This window comes from Bubalus kerabau, chromosome 19 (assembly GCF_029407905.1).
Source record: "Bubalus kerabau isolate K-KA32 ecotype Philippines breed swamp buffalo chromosome 19, PCC_UOA_SB_1v2, whole genome shotgun sequence".
Lineage (NCBI taxonomy): Eukaryota > Metazoa > Chordata > Mammalia > Artiodactyla > Bovidae > Bubalus > Bubalus kerabau.
The window spans coordinates 8781308-8800017 of record NC_073642.1 but is presented as its reverse complement, the minus strand read 5'-3'; the positions used below and the strand labels follow the sequence as shown (position 1 = coordinate 8800017).

The 18710-nt window shown below is 48.5% G+C and overlaps 1 protein-coding gene across 4 annotated transcripts in view; it reads right to left on the bottom strand.

The window, feature by feature from the left end:
* IGF1R (insulin like growth factor 1 receptor) overlaps positions 1 to 18710 on the bottom strand; it is a 306192-nt gene that overhangs the window by 15625 nt on the left and 271857 nt on the right. For all 4 annotated transcript variants that reach the window (XM_055556577.1, XM_055556578.1, XM_055556579.1 and 1 more), the window contains exons 11-18: positions 18118 to 18401; positions 16736 to 16872; positions 16098 to 16257; positions 12069 to 12171; positions 11489 to 11559; positions 7122 to 7351; positions 6758 to 6868; positions 2819 to 2978 (exon numbers count right to left, since the gene is read on the bottom strand). In XM_055556577.1, the coding sequence (XP_055412552.1) occupies positions 2819 to 2978; positions 6758 to 6868; positions 7122 to 7351; positions 11489 to 11559; positions 12069 to 12171; positions 16098 to 16257; positions 16736 to 16872; positions 18118 to 18401 (1256 nt within the window). The remainder of the gene's footprint in view (positions 1 to 2818; positions 2979 to 6757; positions 6869 to 7121; positions 7352 to 11488; positions 11560 to 12068; positions 12172 to 16097; positions 16258 to 16735; positions 16873 to 18117; positions 18402 to 18710) is intronic.

The window sequence follows — 18710 nt, the reverse complement described above, 5'->3', positions numbered from 1 at the left end:
GTGAGTCACATGACAAGCAAACGTCCAGACAGCTCTGCCTTTAAATATATTTATACCATAGTTCTGTTAACGTTAGCTCCCTCTTTGCATTTAAATGAGAGGCATCTTACAAATTATCAAGACCCATAGTTTACCAGGAAAATACATACTGTGCAGAGCAAAGGTCATTTATCTGTGGTTTAAAAACATGACCAAATAGCCAGGAGCATGTTGACTTTTATTTACTTGGTAGCACTGCCTCATTATCAGAGGAAATGAAAGTAGTTTCACCGTCTAATAAGGGGGAAAATATTGAGAGTACCAATTCATGGTGAAAAAAGTCCACAGCAAGCTGCCTAAGAGATGCTATTTACTAGGCCCCGAAGCTATTACTCAATAATGTTTTTCAACATAATACTCCCACTCATTTTTGAAAATGTCTTCCATTTTCCATGACTCTAGAAGAAGTCACATAATTATGTTTGATGGCAGGCTTGCTTTATAATCCTAAATTATTGCTTCTTTGTCAGATTTTGATTTTCCACTCAATCATGTAACCTCTCCTTACAGGGCTTCTTCCATCTCCTTCTCAGGAGAAAGGGCCGCTCTCCTTTTTAAAATGTTCATTTATGTCTCTAACTCTGCCACAAAGAGGTAAGGCTACAAAGCAAACACAGAGAACAAAGTTCCTTGGATGCTAACCAACATAATTCCTTGTCCTATGCTAAGGCCCATTGAACTGCCTGTGGTAAAATTGCTTGCTGTATTTGTAATCCATTAGACACTGGGTATTAGAAAAACATTTTTGAACCCTTGTGAAGGATAAAAATGAAGAGCTGAAGTCTTATCTATCCAAATTAATCCAGTGACATGCAAATTAGAGGATTTGCGTTTACTTGTACAAAAAGAAAAAAAAAAATCCCAGAAAAAGAACATAGACTATTTCTTCCTGAACTGAAAAGAAAAAGTTTGAATTTTAGGAAGAGAAACACAAGTACAAAGAAAATGTCACTAGAGATATGCCACCTGGTTAAATAGTAAACTGAGACCTTGCTGATTTGGACTCTCAGCGGCAAGTGGCACAAGAACAGCTCTTGGGGGCATTCTCAGTGGCACTGCGGGGCAGGCAGGGCCGTGAGGGAGCAGCAGGGAGTCAGGACGTGCCCGTGCCAGGCACTGAGGCGCCCTGGGCTGTCCTGCACCCAGTCCCTCCAGCATCTCACGGCTCTCTTACAATCATGCCCCCTTCCGAGGTCAAGACACTGAGGCTCACAGAGCTCAGGACACCTGCCTCAAGCCTCGAGGCTGCTGATGGCAGAACCAGGTTTGTTTAGTTAGTGGCTGCCCGGCTCCACAGCTGGGGAAGGGGAGCTGGTGGGCATCCATGTGGGAATAGTCTGAGTTACCGCTGAGAAGGGAGGGGAAGGGAGCGGAAGCACAGAGGAAGCCCCAGCAGCGGCCAGAGGGTCTTCCCTGGGAGCCCCAGGGCGGGACAGCCTCTCAGACTCTCGGGAGCATCAAAGGGCCAAATCTAGGGACACAGGGAGTAATTGATGGCCAAGTATATTTGCTCTGTGATACAGCTCCATCCATCACCTCAAGCTCCTTACAAATGAAAGATAAAGACATCCTACTTGGGAAACCATTCTAGAGGGGCTACTCACTGTTTATCAAAGGGCCATAAAATTCATTCAAAATCACTGTGTGGATAAAAAAAACACAGCTCTGCTAAAGGAAGGTGAGCACTTCCAGAACATGTGCTAGGCAGAGAGGCTAATTTTGAATAGTTTTTGAATGTAGGGTCTTCCTGCGGCTTCTCAGAATAAATATTTAGCATTTTTCTGAACCATCGTCATCTCACAGTGGGAAGAGCAGGTGGTTCCTGAGCAGCCCTGACGTTACATGTGTGTTGATCAAGCAGATTCAAAGACCACAGTTAAAGCCAAGCCTAAAGGCTGAAATAAACTCCTAACCAGTGACCAAAAATATAATCCACTCACATTTTTGCTGTTATGGTGGGCAGTGACAACAGGGTTCTAAGGAGCAGGCTGGTTAGATACCAAGTCAGGGTTATGACAAAGATCCCAGGTGGGGCTGGAAGAACCCGCCTGCCAGTGCAGGAGACATAAGAGATGCGGGTTTGATCCCTGGACCAGGAAGATTCCCTGGAGAAGGGCGTGGCAACCCACTCCAGTATTCTTGCCTGGAGAATCCCATGGACAGAGGAGCCTGGAGGGCTGCAGCTCACAGGGTTACAAAGACTGAAGCGACTTAGCACACACACAAGGATCAGCAGCCCAGAGGCTGACCAGCTCAAGTGCGGGCCCTGGAGAGCAGTGGCCTTCCCCCGCCGAGGGACCACCCCCCATCACCACGCCTGCTCTGCACATGGGGTCCACCCAGGGGGCCTCACCTCTTGGAAAACTCCACGGAGTCTGGAAAACTCCTTGTAAGCTGGACAACTGGAGGACATACTGGTAGTCTGGATGGTGACTTTTAGGTTCAAGTCAAAATTGCCTGAGGACATTTTCTCAACTATTTTTGGAACTGGTGCTTACAACTGTTCTGCGGAGAAATGCCCCACATCCCAGGAGAGGCACCTGCAGGGATCATGGCCTCAGCTCGCCCTTGCCCACTGCCTGGACCGCCGCGCCCACGTGCTATCGGGATTGGAGCCAGCCTGGCTGGTTGACTACCAACTACAATCACATGCCTCCCAAGAGCAAAGCCTCTGCAGTCACAGGATGCATGGGAAGATCTCTCCCTGGGCAGGCTAATGCCCATGGGGTCCCTAAGACACGTGCGACTTTAGCTCAGATCCGAAAAGCTAAGAACACACCTCCGATTTTGACTGTGAAATCTTCGGCCACCATGCAGTTCCGGGCAGCGAGGTCTCTGTGGACAAACTTATTGGCGTTGAGGTATGCCATGCCGTCTGCAATCTCACCAGCCATCTGGATCATTTTGCTTAGGCTGGGAGGTGCTAGGACTGGATTATTCTGTTGGAGAATCAAAAAAAAAAAAAAAAAAAAAAAAGATACACGTGAGAATTTAGGGATTTTTCCCACCCCACGCTCTTTCAGGGTTTGTCGATCCTCTTTTGTGCAACCTGAGCACCCCAAGTCATTCTGCGAGGAAACCAGGAGTGGCTCAGAAGGAGGCCGTGGCACTGCCCTCTGACCCAGCGCAGAGCTGCAAAGAGAAGCGCCTATTAGTACAACTCGGACCAGCACCTTTGGTGTTGCGGTGGGACTAACAGCATTTAAAGTGAAGCCAGGAATTTTTGATATTAAGAATTCTGGATACTCAAATTATAACTAGTCTAAGTCTTCCTTTTATGTCTACAATTCAAGTCCATACAGGGAAAAGGAGGGAGGGGACATTACAAAGGCCATGTGGAAATAAGCAAACAGTCCTGAATGGACACTGGATACATTATTTCCCATGAAAGCTTTGTTATAAATTACTTAATCCTTCTCTTTCCCTTCCACTTTCTTCTAAAGTACAAAGACATCAAGATTAATTTGTTCCCCTTACAGAGTGGCATTCCTTGGTTTATAATTTTCTGTGCATGCTGTGGAAAGCAAGCCTTTGACAGTTCATTTAAGTTCAACAGACGCCTACTCTGGAGGGGACCGATGTCCAACAAGTAACTTGGATAAACATTTCCTCTTTGCAGAGGAGGGCAACATACTGACTTCAGCACTGAAAAGAAATACCCCCAAATAATAAGTCCACTTAGAAAAACATCATATAAAATGTGTGGCCAAGTTTCTTTATCCCAAAAGGTTTCTGTGCTGACCACCTCTTGCTTGAGTGAGTTTGACACTTTACCTCGGTTTCCCTGACTACAGAGCACCTCCTGCGACATTAAAGCCGTCCTGCTTTGACAGCCCCGTGCGTGCCCTCCCCAGCTCAAAGACCGGGCCGCGAGAAGAGTGTGCGCTGGCTCCTGCCCGGGCTCTTTCACAGCCCTGAGGTCAAGGCGGGGGTCACTGCTAGGAGGGTGACTGGGGACCATGCCTAGGGGCTGCTGGCTTTACCCACTGAGGGGGCAGTTTCTGCCCCAAAGTTGGCTTCTAAAAGCAGGGTAACAACTTTCCAAGTACTTATGGGTTGGTTCCCTACACTTGAATTCTGAAGCTACTATCAGGAATGTCTGTGGTTTAAAATCCTCATCACTGAGCTGCCTGGGGAAGTGATGAGATGGCCCGAAGGGTAAGCCAGACACCCCTTTCCTTCAGAAAGGGGCCTTGTGCGGATGAGCCTTTCCAGGGCTTCAGATGTGCCTGGTCTGGTGCACTGGGAAACTGAAAGTAAAATGTTAAGCTTACGCTCAAGAAGCTGTGGAGTATTAAGTTAGGTGCTTATTAGAAGGGGCCTCTCATGATTAATATGACAGAGAAGGAAATGGCACCCCACTCCAGTACTCCTGCCTGGAAAATCCCATGGACGGAGGAGCCTCACGGGCTACAGTCCATGGGGCCACGAAGAGTCGGACAGGACTGAGCGACTTCACTTTCTTTCTTTATTAGAAGTGGCCATTCAGGATTAATATAAAAACAGAAGCAAAGAAAGGAACCTGATTTTAATTATTGAAAGAGAGGGCTGACTTTCTGTCAGTTCACAGCGCTAATACTGCCATGCTTTCAGATGTTTTAGAGAACAGAAATCTTTAATTTGCTTAGAACTGCTTAAGACGTGCACACAAGCGCATCCAGGTCAGCAAGGGAAACGCGTGAACCTTCGGTGCGGGGGGAGAGGATGCCGTGCAGAACACAACAGAACCACAGGACAAGCACATGCAGCTTTATGCTTGACATGGGCCAGAAAGGACAACTTTAAATCTGACAAACCTAAAAGTGAAATTTTGATATGAGAAGGACCAACCCTCTTAGGCACAGGGGAGGAAACCAAGGCTCAGAGTCCGAAGCCGCCGCCTGAGATGCAGACAGCTAGGGGCAGAGCCAGGCGAGGGTGACGAGCTTTTCACTCTGTGTCTGAGACTGGGGACGGGGGCAGCGAGTGCTTCGGGCTCCTCAGAGGCTGCGTCAATGAATCTGATAGGAAACACGCTGCCACGCCCCCAGCCGCCAGCTGATGGAGCCTTGGTCCTTTGTGCTGGTCTGGGTGTTAGAGCGGGCTGGGGCAAGGCACTGAGGTCCAGGGGAGCTGGGCGCCCCGTGAGGCAGAACAAAGGGTGGGCGTGTCACAAACCTCCCTGCTTGGGGCCTCGGTCCACACAGGGCTCCGTGGGCCTCGCAGAACCACACCCATCGGCTGTGAGTAAAGGAAGCCACGTGTGAACAAGTGCTTGGAACAAAAACTAAGGAACTACTATTTGGGAGAAGATTCAGTTGCCGATTAAATGAAGAAAACAAAGGATTAAGTTCAGAGACAGGCTACAGACATTCAAAAAGAGTAAAGCAAGGGCAGGATCCAAGGCTCATACAGCAGACCCAATGCTTCCTCAATAGGCAGCAAAGTCAGGATCCCAGTGAGGACCGGAGGCCCAGCGAGGCAGTCAAGTGGAAGGCAGACGTGGCTAGTATTCCTTCTAAGTATTTATCTCCCAGTTTACTCTTAGAACTACTCTCTTAAAAGTCATGCGTCCAAATTATTAAAAGCTGGGTTCACGCTGCCGAAGAAGAGATACCGCAGTGATGAACCTGAAGCTTGTAATACAAATTGATATTTTTCCCGAGACTAGGAAGAGATCATGGGTCAGCTGAGGCGATGATCATTCAGAAGCTCAAGCAAGATGCTGACTGAGGATAAAGCCGGAAATGTGGATGCAGGAAGGGAGCCCCATTTTCAGAAATAGGGCTCCCTCGGCTCAACGGCTCAGACTGCCCACGGGAGGGAAGAAGGCGCGCGTGGCACGTGGGCTTCTGAGGGAGTGGGAGTCTGTGCACCAGCCTGAGGGAAGGCATCCCAGCAGAAGAGGCGGGTCAACCTGACACTGAGCTCCGACAAGCGCGGCCCAAGATGGGGCAGCAGAGATGGGTACCCCAGACAGAGTGCGGGCAGGAAAGGCCACAGGGAGGCAGGGTGTGGACAGGTCTGTCAGTGGGAATTGGAGAGACGGTGCTGGAGGAGCTGACGCGGTGGGTAGAAAGAATGAGGTGGCAGCAAAATCCCACAGGGGTCTGGTTAACAGGGTATCTTGCGTACTGGCAAGGGCCTCTCACTGAAGATCCAGGTCTCTCTGTAGTCAGGGAACTCCTTCGTATAAAGCAGGAGTCCCCAATCTCTGGGCCATGGACCAGTACCTCCTGGCAGATCGGCATCAGTATTAGATTAGAAATAAAGCGCACAGTAAGGGCTTCTCTTAAGGTGGCTCAGTGGGTAAAAAGTTGGCGGGCAATGCAGGACATGTGGGTTCGATCCTTAAGATCCCCTGGAGGAGGAAATGGCAGCCCACTCCAGTATTCTTTCCTGGAGAATCCCATGGACAGAGGAGCCTGGCAGGCTACAGTGCATAGGTTGCAGAGAGTTGGACACGACTGAAGCGACTTAGCGCGCATACGGAGTGCACAATGAATGTAACGCGCTCGAGTCATCCCTAAATCATCCCCCGGCTCTGGTCTGTGGAAAAACTGTCTTCCATGAAAGCGGTCCCTGGTGCCAAAATGGTTGGGGACTGCAGCTATAGAGGACCAAGAACCAAGCAGGCAGCAAGAAAAGTACACGAATTTAAAGACACGGTATCTTCTGGGGAAGGTTCTCAAGGAAAGGGAACAGATGACATGGGATGCGGATGAAAATCAAAACTTACCTCCATTTCTGGCCTCAGAGACCGGAGATAACTCTTGAGGTCCCCCCGGGTCATCAGTTCCATGATGACCAGCGTCGGCTGGCCCTGGGACACCACGCCCAGCAAGCGCACCTGTGAGGAAAGACACAGTGAGAAGGGCTGAGCAGGTGAGCCCCCCCACGACACAGCTCCCCGCTGCTGGGACCGTCGAGCTGGAGCAGAGCCTGGACGATGGCCCCGGGGCTCATGGGCTGGCCCTGCACCGCCTCTGGAACCTCGGTGTGCACGGCATCTGACGGAGCAGCGGGGTGACGGGGAGCCCCCTGGAAGCCGGGACGAGATGGCAACCCCGAGTGTGCGGCCCACACCCGGGGCCCCCTCTTACCACGTGGTGACAATTGAACTCCTTCATCACCGAGGCCTCATTGAGAAACTCGATCCGCTCGCGCATGCTGGCGGCCTCGTTCACCGTCTTAATGGCCACCCTGGTCTCGGGCTCATCCTTGACCACGCCCTTGGCCACGCCTTCGTAGACCATCCCGAAGGAGCCCTGGCCCAGCTCGCGGCTCATGGTGATCTTCTCCCGGGCCACCTCCCACTCGTCAGGCACGTACACTGAGAAGGAAGAGGCTGGAGCTGAGCCAGCGGGACCGGGCTGGGCAGGACGCGTTCCGGGCAAACTCCAGGCCAAGGAGGGCAAGGTGCCACTCCCTGGAGCCCACAGAGGAGAGCACCAGGGGACACAGGCACATGGCTGGCTCTGGAATCTCCCACAGGCTGGGGATGTCAGTAAGGCCCTTGTACAGTCAAACATTAGAATTTCAAGTCCTCATGGATTTCTAGATAATTCAAAGATACCAACGGCAAGGAAGAAACAGAAAGTTGTCCAACTTCAGATGTTGCTATAAGTATAAAATCCACACTGGATTTCAAAAAATAATGTAATACTTCAGTAACTTTTATACTGACTGCATATTAAAACTGATAATACTTTGGCTATACTGAGTTAAAGAAAATGTTATCAATATGTATTTCACTAGTTTCTTTTTCCGATTTTATATATGGCTACTAGAAACATTTCAGGTTTCTTACGGGATTGGCAATAACACTTCCATGGGTAGCTCTGCTCTAGCCTGGACAGAGCAGAGACCCTGGGGCACTGAGTGAGCTATGGAAGCGATGAGCTCTGTCTCAGTGCTCATTCCTACCGAGGAGTAGTCAGTGGTGACCAGCATGCATGAAGGGACAGCTGATGAGCAGAAGGGTCTCCCCAGGACTTGGGCCTGGGCTCTGTGAACTCAGGGACTTCCCATCACTGGGGTGAGGGGCTGGGGAGTGAGGCTTGGCAATGACTAAGCCTGAATATGATTTCCTCTCCAGCCTATGCTTCTGGTCAGACTCAAGCTGGTTTAAGAAAATAAATAAATATTTCTAGGCAGGAGGAAGGAGAAAGAAAGAGGGAAAGGGAGAAGGGAGGAAAGAAAGAAAAGAGGAGAAAATCCATCCAACCACTCTGATGGGTAGGTGAGAACTAAAGTAAAATGTACCTGTTCCATAGATTCATAAGAAATTTCAATTATAACTGTATTCTTCTAATGCTGTGTGCTCACGTGCTTGTCTGAGAAGGGAACCCCTGGCCAGCTCCACTGATTGGAAAGAGATGGCCCTGGCTCAGAAATGCAGAAAGACTGGGAACCTGTGTTTGCCTTTACACTTTTAGATGTTAACTGTGGGCCTCCGGCTGGATGTAAGAGAAGTGGGTTGACAGCTATATTCTGACACTCTCGTAAAGTAAAGATGTCTATGAATCAGGCCCAGGAGATACCACCAATTTACACCTCTAAGGAATGTCCAATATGGACTATGTTAATCAATACAGAATTTTCTTTCACGTACATTTTTGTATTTCATAGCACGTAGGTATGTGTTCAGGAATGTCACAAATGGAATTCCACCCTCCATATGGCTTAGACAGTTTATAGCCTGGAAGAGGAGGCTGATGCTTGCTTAGGAGAGTAAATACGCAAGACACCCTAGTAGGTAAGACTCTTTCTGATACCCCTCAGAAAGCATAAAGAGACAGTCTATATCCATTTATCTCTGAAAATCCAGGCTTGCTTTTAATCAGAATTAGCTATGTAGCTCACCATGAAACATGGAGCTAAAACCAATCACATTCATCCCTTGGAGGTGGCTGAAGTCAATAATCACAATCCCTTCTCTCAATTCAACCCAACAGCTCTGACTTCAGCCAGCAGCGCTAAGCCCTGCCGGGCAGCAGAGGCTTACGCACACAATGCTATCAGCGTTTCCCTGGAGGGGATTTTCAGTGTACTTGGAGAATGGTGACATGCAGATCAGCTCTAGGAGAGAGAAGTTTTTTAAGCATTTTTGAACTGCGATGTCATTTTGTTGCCCCTTGAGGAAACTAGTTATAAGATGCTTATCCAAAGGCCAAATAAATTAAGTTCAAATAACGTGACAGTATTTCTACCTGTTGGCCTGAGTGACAGTAAGCTTTCTTTGTTTTGTTTTTAAAGAATCAAGAGATTACATTATGAAAGCACTCTGGAAAGACACAGAACTTGAATTCAAATTGCCATTAGAGTCTGATTTGATTGTGTGCTCTCAAACTTCCTAGATACTTCATAGTCAAAGCTGCAAATGCCAATCTTCTATGCTTTATTCTCTACAGCAGTGTTACTCCAAACCGATAGAGCACTGCATTTTCCTATATTAATAATACATTATTAATTAATAATAATAATCTATATTAGATTAATTGATTAAAAACTACATTTACCTAAACAATGCATAAAAATCATTTTTTTTTAAAGAAAAAGACCCCCTCCACAAGTAATTAGTCTTTTAAGTTTGGCATGTATCCTTCCAGAACATTCTCTGTGCCTTATACATACATACACACACAGATGTATAGGTATGTGTGTACCCATATATGGCTTTTAGTTTAAAAAAATTATCCGTTTTATTTTTGGCTGTGGTGGGCTTTTGTTGCAGCACGCAGGCTTTCTCTAGTTGTTGCGGGCAGGGGCTACTCTGTTGCAGTGCGCAGGCTTCTCACCGTGGTGGCTTCTCTCGTGGCAGAGCTCAGGCTCCAGGTGTGTGGGCTTCAGTACCTGCGGCTTGTGCATTTGCGAGTGTTTGCCCAGCAGCCGTGGGTCAAGGGGTTAGCTGCTCCCTGGCATGTGGGATCTTCCTCAACCAGGGATCAAATCAGTGTCCCTTGCATTGCAAGGCATATTCTTAACCACTGGACCACCAAGGAAGCACATATATGCCCTTTAAAAATACAACTTTGCAAGACCTTTATAATGTCCTCATCTTTCTACATTTGATTCCCATTCAGAGGACTCTGCTTTTGACTGATTCTATTGTAAACACAATTTGAATTAGAAATTATTAAAGGAATCACAGTAATAAAGATAACACACTTATATATAGTGCTTTTAATCGTTTCCTCATTTGATGAGGATGAGCTGTTAGAATAATCAGGACTCTTTATTTCATGTCTCCTGCATACACACTTCTGCTTCTGAAGCATGAGCGAGTCAAACAATTTTCTGAACATATTAACCTAATTCCACTCTTTATGCATTTGACAGACTGGGTCCAGCTCCTCCCACGGGCCAGCTTGCCTGCAATACCCCCAGAACCTCACAGTCCTTCCCCACAGCAACTGCCTCACACGTTAACACAGTGCCCAGGACTGCTTTACCCTGACTTCTCAACCGCCTAGTTCTGTGACCTGGGTGTGTTTCTTCTCTGAGCCTCATCACCCAACGAAGAGACAGAGAAGTATCAGAAAATCCATTCTACAGGGTTTCTTGGCGGCTCAGACGGTAAGGAATCTGCCTGCAATCCAGGAGACCAGGGCTTGATTCCTGGGTCAGGAAGATTCCTGGAGAAGGGAATGGCTGCCCACTCCAGTGTTCTTGCCTGGAGAATGCCTTGGACAGAGGAGCCTGGCGGGCTACAGTCCATGCATGGGTTTGCAAGGAGTCAGACATGACTAAGTGACTAACATTTTCACCTTCATAAGGATGTAGCGATCAAATGGGTTGGCATTTGTGAATGCCCCTAGCAAAGGGCCAGTTAGTGGCACCCAATGGCAAAGGGCTCACCTTGACTTACTTTGAAAAGTTTGGATTTTGGCAAACTAGGAAGACAAGAAAGCAAAAAAGGGGGAAAAAAGCACAATCCAACTTCCAAGTCAGACTTTCTCAGCCGTTTAAATTAAACAGCTTTCATGAGTAATTACCAGAGGGAATGTGAACGGGCCATGGAGACCCTAGTCAGGAGGGAATGAACAGAAAATCTCCAAGATACAAAAAGCTGAGAAGCCGTGGTGATCAAAGACAATTTTAAAGACATGGAACTCAAGGTAAAACTAGTTTAAAAGGACTGCTTTGTCAGCTCCAGCATATCTTCAACTGGATGTTGACAATTACACAGCTTTTTTCATTCTAGCATAAAATTTCAGGCAATTAAATAAATGAATTACTGTGTTGGCCACATTCATCTCTGAGGCCCGTATTCCCTTGGGGCAGCTCAGACAGTCCTAGAATTTTTGACATATGCAGTGAATTGCTCAAAACTTTGGTTTTTTTAAAAAAATGAAGTGTTAATGAAGACAGATCTGAGGTCAAAGGTACCTCAAAACAACGCAAACATCTTCCCCTGAATTACTAACGCTCAAAAGCTCCCGAGCTGGGATCTCAGGCAGGGACTTACCATCAGCTGCGCTGAAATACTCCGGGTTCACAGAGGCGTACAGCACTCCATTTCCCAGCCTGCTGCTATTTCTGCCAAAAAGATGAAGTTTAGGTTAGGAAAAAAAAAAAAAAAAAACCCACACATTTCTGTTTGTACTTTCATCTGTTTTATTTGTTCTGATTCATTAAGGACAGAGGAGTGGGGGAGGGGAGTGCCATCGGGACAGCTCACCCTAAGGCCTCTCTTGGCTTCCTCCTTGGCCCCAAATCAGTAACATTTCTTTCTTTACTTCATCGGAAACTGAAAGCTTATTTTATGGACAGAGTTAAAATACCATGTTTGAAAAAGCTTTGCAGAAGCAGCAATATCTGTGATGGGTCAACCAGACTCCAAAAAAAAAAAAAAAAAAAAAAATTTCTGCTGTTGAATCATTAGAAAATGTTCTCTTTTTCTGCAAAGAACATTTGACTGGAAAATCAGATTTTCTGATCCATAAGATATTTCCTTAAACTCCTCAAAAAGTTCATCTTAACTCAGGTTCAAATCATCAAACCAGTCCAAAGCAGCAAGTGTCTGAACTTCGCACCAAGGCACTCACCTTTTTCTATGGAAGACGTACAGCATCATAACCAAGCCTCCCACTATCAACAGAACCGCAATGGGCAGAGCGATGATCAGGTGGATGAAGTTCTCATATGTCGCTGCAGAAACAAGCCAGAAATGAGAGCATGTCAGGAGATGAACATATTTCATATTCAGTTAAAAGTATGAAAAAAAAAATCCCTGAGAATTCCTCTATTGCTTATCACGAACTAGGAAGTCTAGTTGGCTATAACAAAAAAAGAGAAAGAAAACCAAGTCATTTGCAAAAATATTAAAGAAGTGCAGACTGAGAAATAGAGTCATTTTTATTGTCAACCTAAGTATATTCTGAAGCAGTTCAAATGATGGATTCAAGTAAAATAATCTCTGGTGGCTCAGTGCTAAAGAATCCTCCTGCAATGCAGGAGATCTGGGAGACCTGGGTTCAATCCCTGGGGTAGGAAATGGCAACCCATGCCAGTATTATCGCCTGGAAAATCTGGTGGGCCGCAGCCCACAGGGTTGAAAAGAGTTGGACACAACTGAGTGCACACACGCAGACACACACAGTTAGATGACTATTAATGGAGTTGCATACATTTGCTAAAATAAGATGAATAGCTTTTTATGTATATAGTGCTCAAGCTCAATCTGTCTTAAGATACGTCCACAGACAACCTAAAAAAACACAAGTAATTGGATGGCGCCCTTTACCAAAGCTGCTCTGAATTCTCCCCTAAACATCAGAGGCCACAGTTACAGTCTGAGACCACAGAGCTCACACCTGCTCGTTACCACGCTCAGCTCTTAGATGACAGATGACAGGCTGGACACTGATCCACACGCTTAGAAAATTCAGCTGGATGCTGACAATCAACCTGTCCACAGGTAGCAGAACCACAAGTAGACCGCACACACTTCAAGGGGGCAGGGAGGAAACAAGAGTGTGGAGGGAGTCAGGAGAAGCTGGCCAAGCATAGCATGGCTGGAAGTGACATGCAGAGAAGTCAGGGCCGGCTCCCAGGGGCCCTGACCAGGCCGAGCAGCGTGAACTGCACTCTGCAGATGAGGAGGAATAGGGAAGAACCCTCCAGCCCTACAGTAAACTTGATAGCACTTGGGTGGGGAGAGCTGGCTGTACCCGAGGACAGCCTGAGCGGCTGGCAGTGGGGAGGGGACTCTGCCCTCTCCAAGGGAGGGGTCCTGGGCATGTTCTGCATTGCCCAACTTGGACCTCTTGAGGGAATCACTGCTCCTTTTCTACGAATGACCGAGACTCACAGAGATGAACTGTCCCCCACAAGGTCACACAGGCAGCGGGGGTACTTAGGCTTCCTGTACCCCAGCTCGCACTCTTTCCATGAAGTAAGTGCCTTAGAGGCTCTGAGCTGAGGTGGTGGTGGTGGCTACAGAAGCTGGACTCGGAGAGAACGCAGAGGCAGAAAAGATGAGCCACGGGTTTGAATGAGAAGTGGGCGGCAGGAGAGAAGGAAAGGGGAGCAGTGGCCGTGAGGCTCCTGGCTTGGGGACTGTGCGGGTTACGGGGCCACAGACTGAGCTGAGGAACTGGGGGCAGAGCGGAGAAGGCTTCTGAAGGTGCCATCTGTGATTCTGGTTTTGTGCACGAGGCATCTCAAGCGCCTGTGGGATATTTGAGAAATGTCTATGTGGAAATGAGGGTGGAACTCACTGGGGAACCAGTTACATCTATTAAGCTCCCCCATCAATAATTACTTTGCTACTAAATACTACTATTATTATTACTCTGTAAGGACTATTAAACGTATTTTTTTAATTAAAGTATTTTTATCAAAATGCTCTAGAAATGGATGCAGGCTCCTACATTTCCTAGTTCTTGAAAACAGTTGCAAGTTAACACGGCTTTTGGGAAGCTAATGGAGGGTTTTTTTTGCTCGCTCCCTGAGGACTATTTATTCTATTTGTATCACTTATACTACTGGTCAGGTTGTACCATGTTCTTTTTGAGTTTCACATTTCAACAGGGACATGGAGAAACTGGAACACATCCAGAGAAGAACAAAATGATTGAATAGCTGGAAAATTGGTTTCTGAGACTGGCTTATGAGAAAGGGCCCCAAACTTGAGATTATTTAGTCTGGAGAAGAAAAGCCTGAAGAGTAATTTAATAGTATTCAAGCACATGAAGGGCTCCTAAAAGGAGAGCAGTTGCCAGAAAGCTTCCAAAGCTTCTGTCTCCTCTGAGGACCGAACAGGAGAGGAGGTTCAATCGTAGCAGGAGGGAATCTGGTCTGACACAAGGAACAGCCTCTTGATAGTAAAGCAGGCACACAGATCCAATTTCCCGGTGGTGTTTGCCAACTCCTGCTGGAAAGGTGCCACCAGAGGGGCTCTGGGTCTCCCACGGGCTCCCAGGACCCACAGGGTTAACGGGGGGCGACAGCAGATAGGACGGCTTCTCGCCGACAAGCCAAGCTCACCACGCCTCAGAAGCCCATGCTGCTGTTTCAAAGAACACAGCGCCGCCCAAGTCCTCTAAACCTGGGCCCTGTTCCTGAGGGATGGATGTGGACAGGGGAAGGCCGCAGAGCAGGCCAAGAAGTCGCTTCTTTGGGGAGGGCTCTGGGAGTACGGAGAAAGTTCCCTCGCTGGAGGGCATGGCACCTGCCAACTGTAAAAAGCAGGTGAAGCGGGGCGCATGGAGAATTCAGACCATTTCAGATGACGGAACGATCTGTTTAAGCATCTGTTTAGCCCTCATACAGTTCCAGGCTCACAAAATGATGTCTCAAGGTTGGCAATTCTATTTCCCCCCATCCTTCTTTTGGTATCTGTCACACTGGAGATTTCTAAATATCATGCGTGTCTTGGACTTTCAGGCACTAACCAGATGGACTGCTGGATCCACTGAATCTTGAGTTTAATAACTCAGACGCCGGACCAGAGCAGCACGGGTGTGGACGCCAGAGGGGACCAGGGCAGTGGGAACTGCCCACTCGACCCAAAAGAAGCACCACTCAGCACGCGGGGGTCGCTTTTTCTCCAGCAAGCAGTTAGGAATAGTATTACAACCAGTCTGATCCCATTATCTGAACATGAAATAATCTTAAAAATCTGGTTTCTACTACAAAATAGTACAAACTCAAAATGGAAATAACAAGGAATATTTATGTCACCAACCGAAAATACCGAATTTTCTTGGCCAAGCAAGTACAGTGCCCTTGTGCTCATACATTTTACAAAACTCGGTTTTAAAATCTAAAATCCTCACATAGAATGGCCTTCTAAGAATACTGTCGTGTTGATGGTTTCAGCGTAAACTCAGCACACGGCCCAGCCTCTGTGCCAAATGGGGAGTGTGTGTGTGCATGCGTGCTAGGTTGCTTCAGCTGTGTCCAACACTTTGCAGCCCCACGGACTGTAGCCCGCCAGGCTCCTCTGTCCATGAGATTCTCCAGGCAGGAATACTGGACTGCGCTGCCATGCTTTCCTCCAGGCGACTGTCCTGACCCAGGGATCGAACCCAAGTCTCTCACATCTTCTGTTTCAGCAGGAGGTTCCTTACCACTCGCGCCACCTGGGAAGCCCATCACCACACAGGGAGTACCGTGTACTCTCAGTGTGCGTTGCTGCTTTATAAGCACATCTGTATTTTACCAACGAGCAGTGATGGGGCGCTGCCTCGGCCTGGGATTCTGTCATGGCGATGGCTCCTGCCCTGAAGCAGGCTGGACCAGAAGGCCCCTGGGTTTTGTCCCCCCTTAGGATGCTAAGCCCTGAGTCTGAGCCCTAAGCAGCATCCCTGACGAGGCAGAAGGCAGAATGGTCAATTCAGTACTTTGTAAAATGCTCTGGACATACATCAAGCTGAGAGCAAGGGCCCCCTTGCTGACTCCCTCAAAAGAGGGTCCCTGAGGCAGGGACTCCACGTGCAGCAGCTCCCTGGCCTGAGCTCCCAGACGGGATGCTGGCATTAGTGTGCCTCTTCTCGGTGGTGGGTGATGGGAATCAGAAAATCGGGCTTCCCCGGTCCCAGCCCCATCAGCGGCTCCCACCATGGCCTTACTCTTGGCCTGAACGTAGAAGAACACGGGATCCGTCCACGACCCATTCCCAGAGAGAGAGGTGGCCTGGATCCGGGCTGTGTAGTTCCCTGGGTTGAGCCGGTTTAGCTTGGCTCCTCCATACTTCCTATACTCCTGTCTGGACACACATTCCCGCTGATCCTGGAAGATATAAAACACAGGTGTCAATTCCCCACGCACGTTGGAAACGGACAGCTGTGGCCGCCTGGCCGCTCGCCTCCCGCTGATGCTGACGCCGATTCTCAGGAAAAGGGCAAACACCGGCTCTACGTGGTGGCAGTCCTCCGGTAACTGAAAGCGCACCCAAGCCCTAACCAGACCTTATTACTTTAACCAAAAAGTGTTTCAGAAAGATTAAGTTATTAAGACCAGTCTCTAGGCCGAAAGATCACTTTCTGTAAAGAAACAGTTTCTTGGGGGGTGAGGATAAGCCAACTCCTTGCACGCTGTGAAAACTCCTCAAAGAGCAGAGAGCTGCTACAAAGACCTAAATTCTCACTGACTCACCTCCTTATTCCATTGTGTAGTCTTCAGCTAACCGGGGGGTGCCCTGTGTCTCAGTGTAATGTACACATCTGTAACAGAAATGCACCCACACGTGCTCGGCGTCCAGACTCACCTCGACTTGGGATCCATATTTTATTTCATACATGAGGATCAATCCATTGGGATTCTCAGGTTCTGGCCATTTTAAAAAGATGGAGTTCTCAGGCCTTGGCTCCCAGGTCACCGGCCCAGGAATGTCGTCTGCTCCTTCTGTGCAACAATTGAAACAGGCAAGAAAGTTAGATTCGAGCCCCCAAGGAGGGACAGAAACACTGGACTAACTTAAGAACGGCCTCCCCAACCCCTCACACAGGACAGTGGACAGCAGTCGCTGTGACTCCTCTTGGCCTGGCCATGCACACACAGCAGGGGTTTTGGAATCGGAACAAGCTAATGATTGTAAGTCTCGAGATGCCACCATACCCTCCCTTCCCACTCCGGTCCCCCAACAGAAAAGCCTACTCTCAAGCACAGGAGGACAATCTTGGCAATTCAAGTCACTCAGGTCTGGTTCTCGGCTTCTATGCGATGCCATCGATACCAGCAGCATGGAAAAGGCGCAGCGTGACCCTGCAGGCTGGGTCCTGGGCCCTGCCTGTGCTCTGCATCTGCATGTGGCAGATGCAATTTCTGGGCAGGTGTGAAGGATGGTCCTCAAGCCTGCCTGGGAGAAAGCCGCCAGGAAGCTGGTGCTGAGCACAAGCTCGCTGGGGTGGAATCAGCGATTCCTCCAGCTGCTGGGGGAGGCTGGGGTGCTTGCTCTCTTGCTTGTGTTTCTTAAAGTAGTACACCAGGTGGTGAGCAAAGTCACTGCAAGTTCCAGCTGGGAAGAGCTCTGAGAAATCAGCTGGGCTGTGTCTCTCCTGGGATGGTGAGGAGACGAAGGCTGGGTTGGCTGGCAGAGGCTGGAACCGAACCCAGGAGGCCCCATCCCCAGACGCAGACACTCTGTGTTCCCTGCCAGCTCTGCAGGGAAGCAAATGCTGCAGTTTGCCCATCCTGAAAGGTGGATGTGTGGCTGTCTGAGCCATAGGCAGCTTCTAACTTACAAGGGGAAGGTGAAGATTAAGCAAGCAGGACCAAAGACTGCATGGGAGCTGTCCCTGAAGAGTGATGCTCACTCTGAATCAGGGCTGAACACTGGGGATTTCATGGAAACTCAGGGAGGGGCCTGGCAGAAAAGGGCTGTGGGAATGCATAATGCACACCCACGAGAAGAAGGAAAAGAGTCGATCCTGAGTCGAGCTCCCTGCTCTCAAAGTACTTTGCATGGAGAAACTGGGGTGGGAGTGGGGTCGCTATGCATGGATGCCATTCCCTGTTGGGCTTCCAAGTCACATGTAAATGACCACTGTTCTTTAATCAGCAGGACTGAGACTAAGAGTGCCAGCCTCCGTCTCTTCCAATCAGTCTGCTCCACTAGGTTGGGTGTGGGTGAGCTGGATCACACTGTACCTGCAGGCATGGTTCTTGCAAAGACAAAGTTGGAAGCGCTGCAGCCAAGCTTCTCAGCCTCATGGTTACAGCTGTGGATGTCGATTCGGTACAGAGTAAAAGGCCGGAGGTTGGAGATGACAGTTCTCTCCTTGTTGTCCACTCTGCTCTCAAAGAAAGGGTACTCGGTCTCGAGCTCTTCCGGGTCTGTGATGTTGTAGGTGTCCAGCACCGTGGTGTTCCTGCCCCGGCTGGACATGGTGGTGTTGGCAATCTGCATGACCTCCCTCCGCTTCCGTTCGGGTCTGCAAGGAAGAGTGAAACGTGGCTTGTGAGTGAGGGCTTCTGCCTCTCTTGTCTTTCCTCTGACTCGAGCCAGAGTGAGAGAAAGAAAAGAAAAATCTTCACCTTGGAATAAAAGGAGCTATTCAACCCCCTTGTATAACAACCAACAAATTATATGGGGATTTCCTTCCTCATCATTTATTTTGCTTTCTCTGCACTACAAACCTCAGCCTCACCATGCAAACCACCCTCTTGCTCCCTGAGTGGTTACTCGATAGCTGTTGTTCAGTCGCTCAGTCGTGTCCAACTCTTTGCGACTCCATTGACTG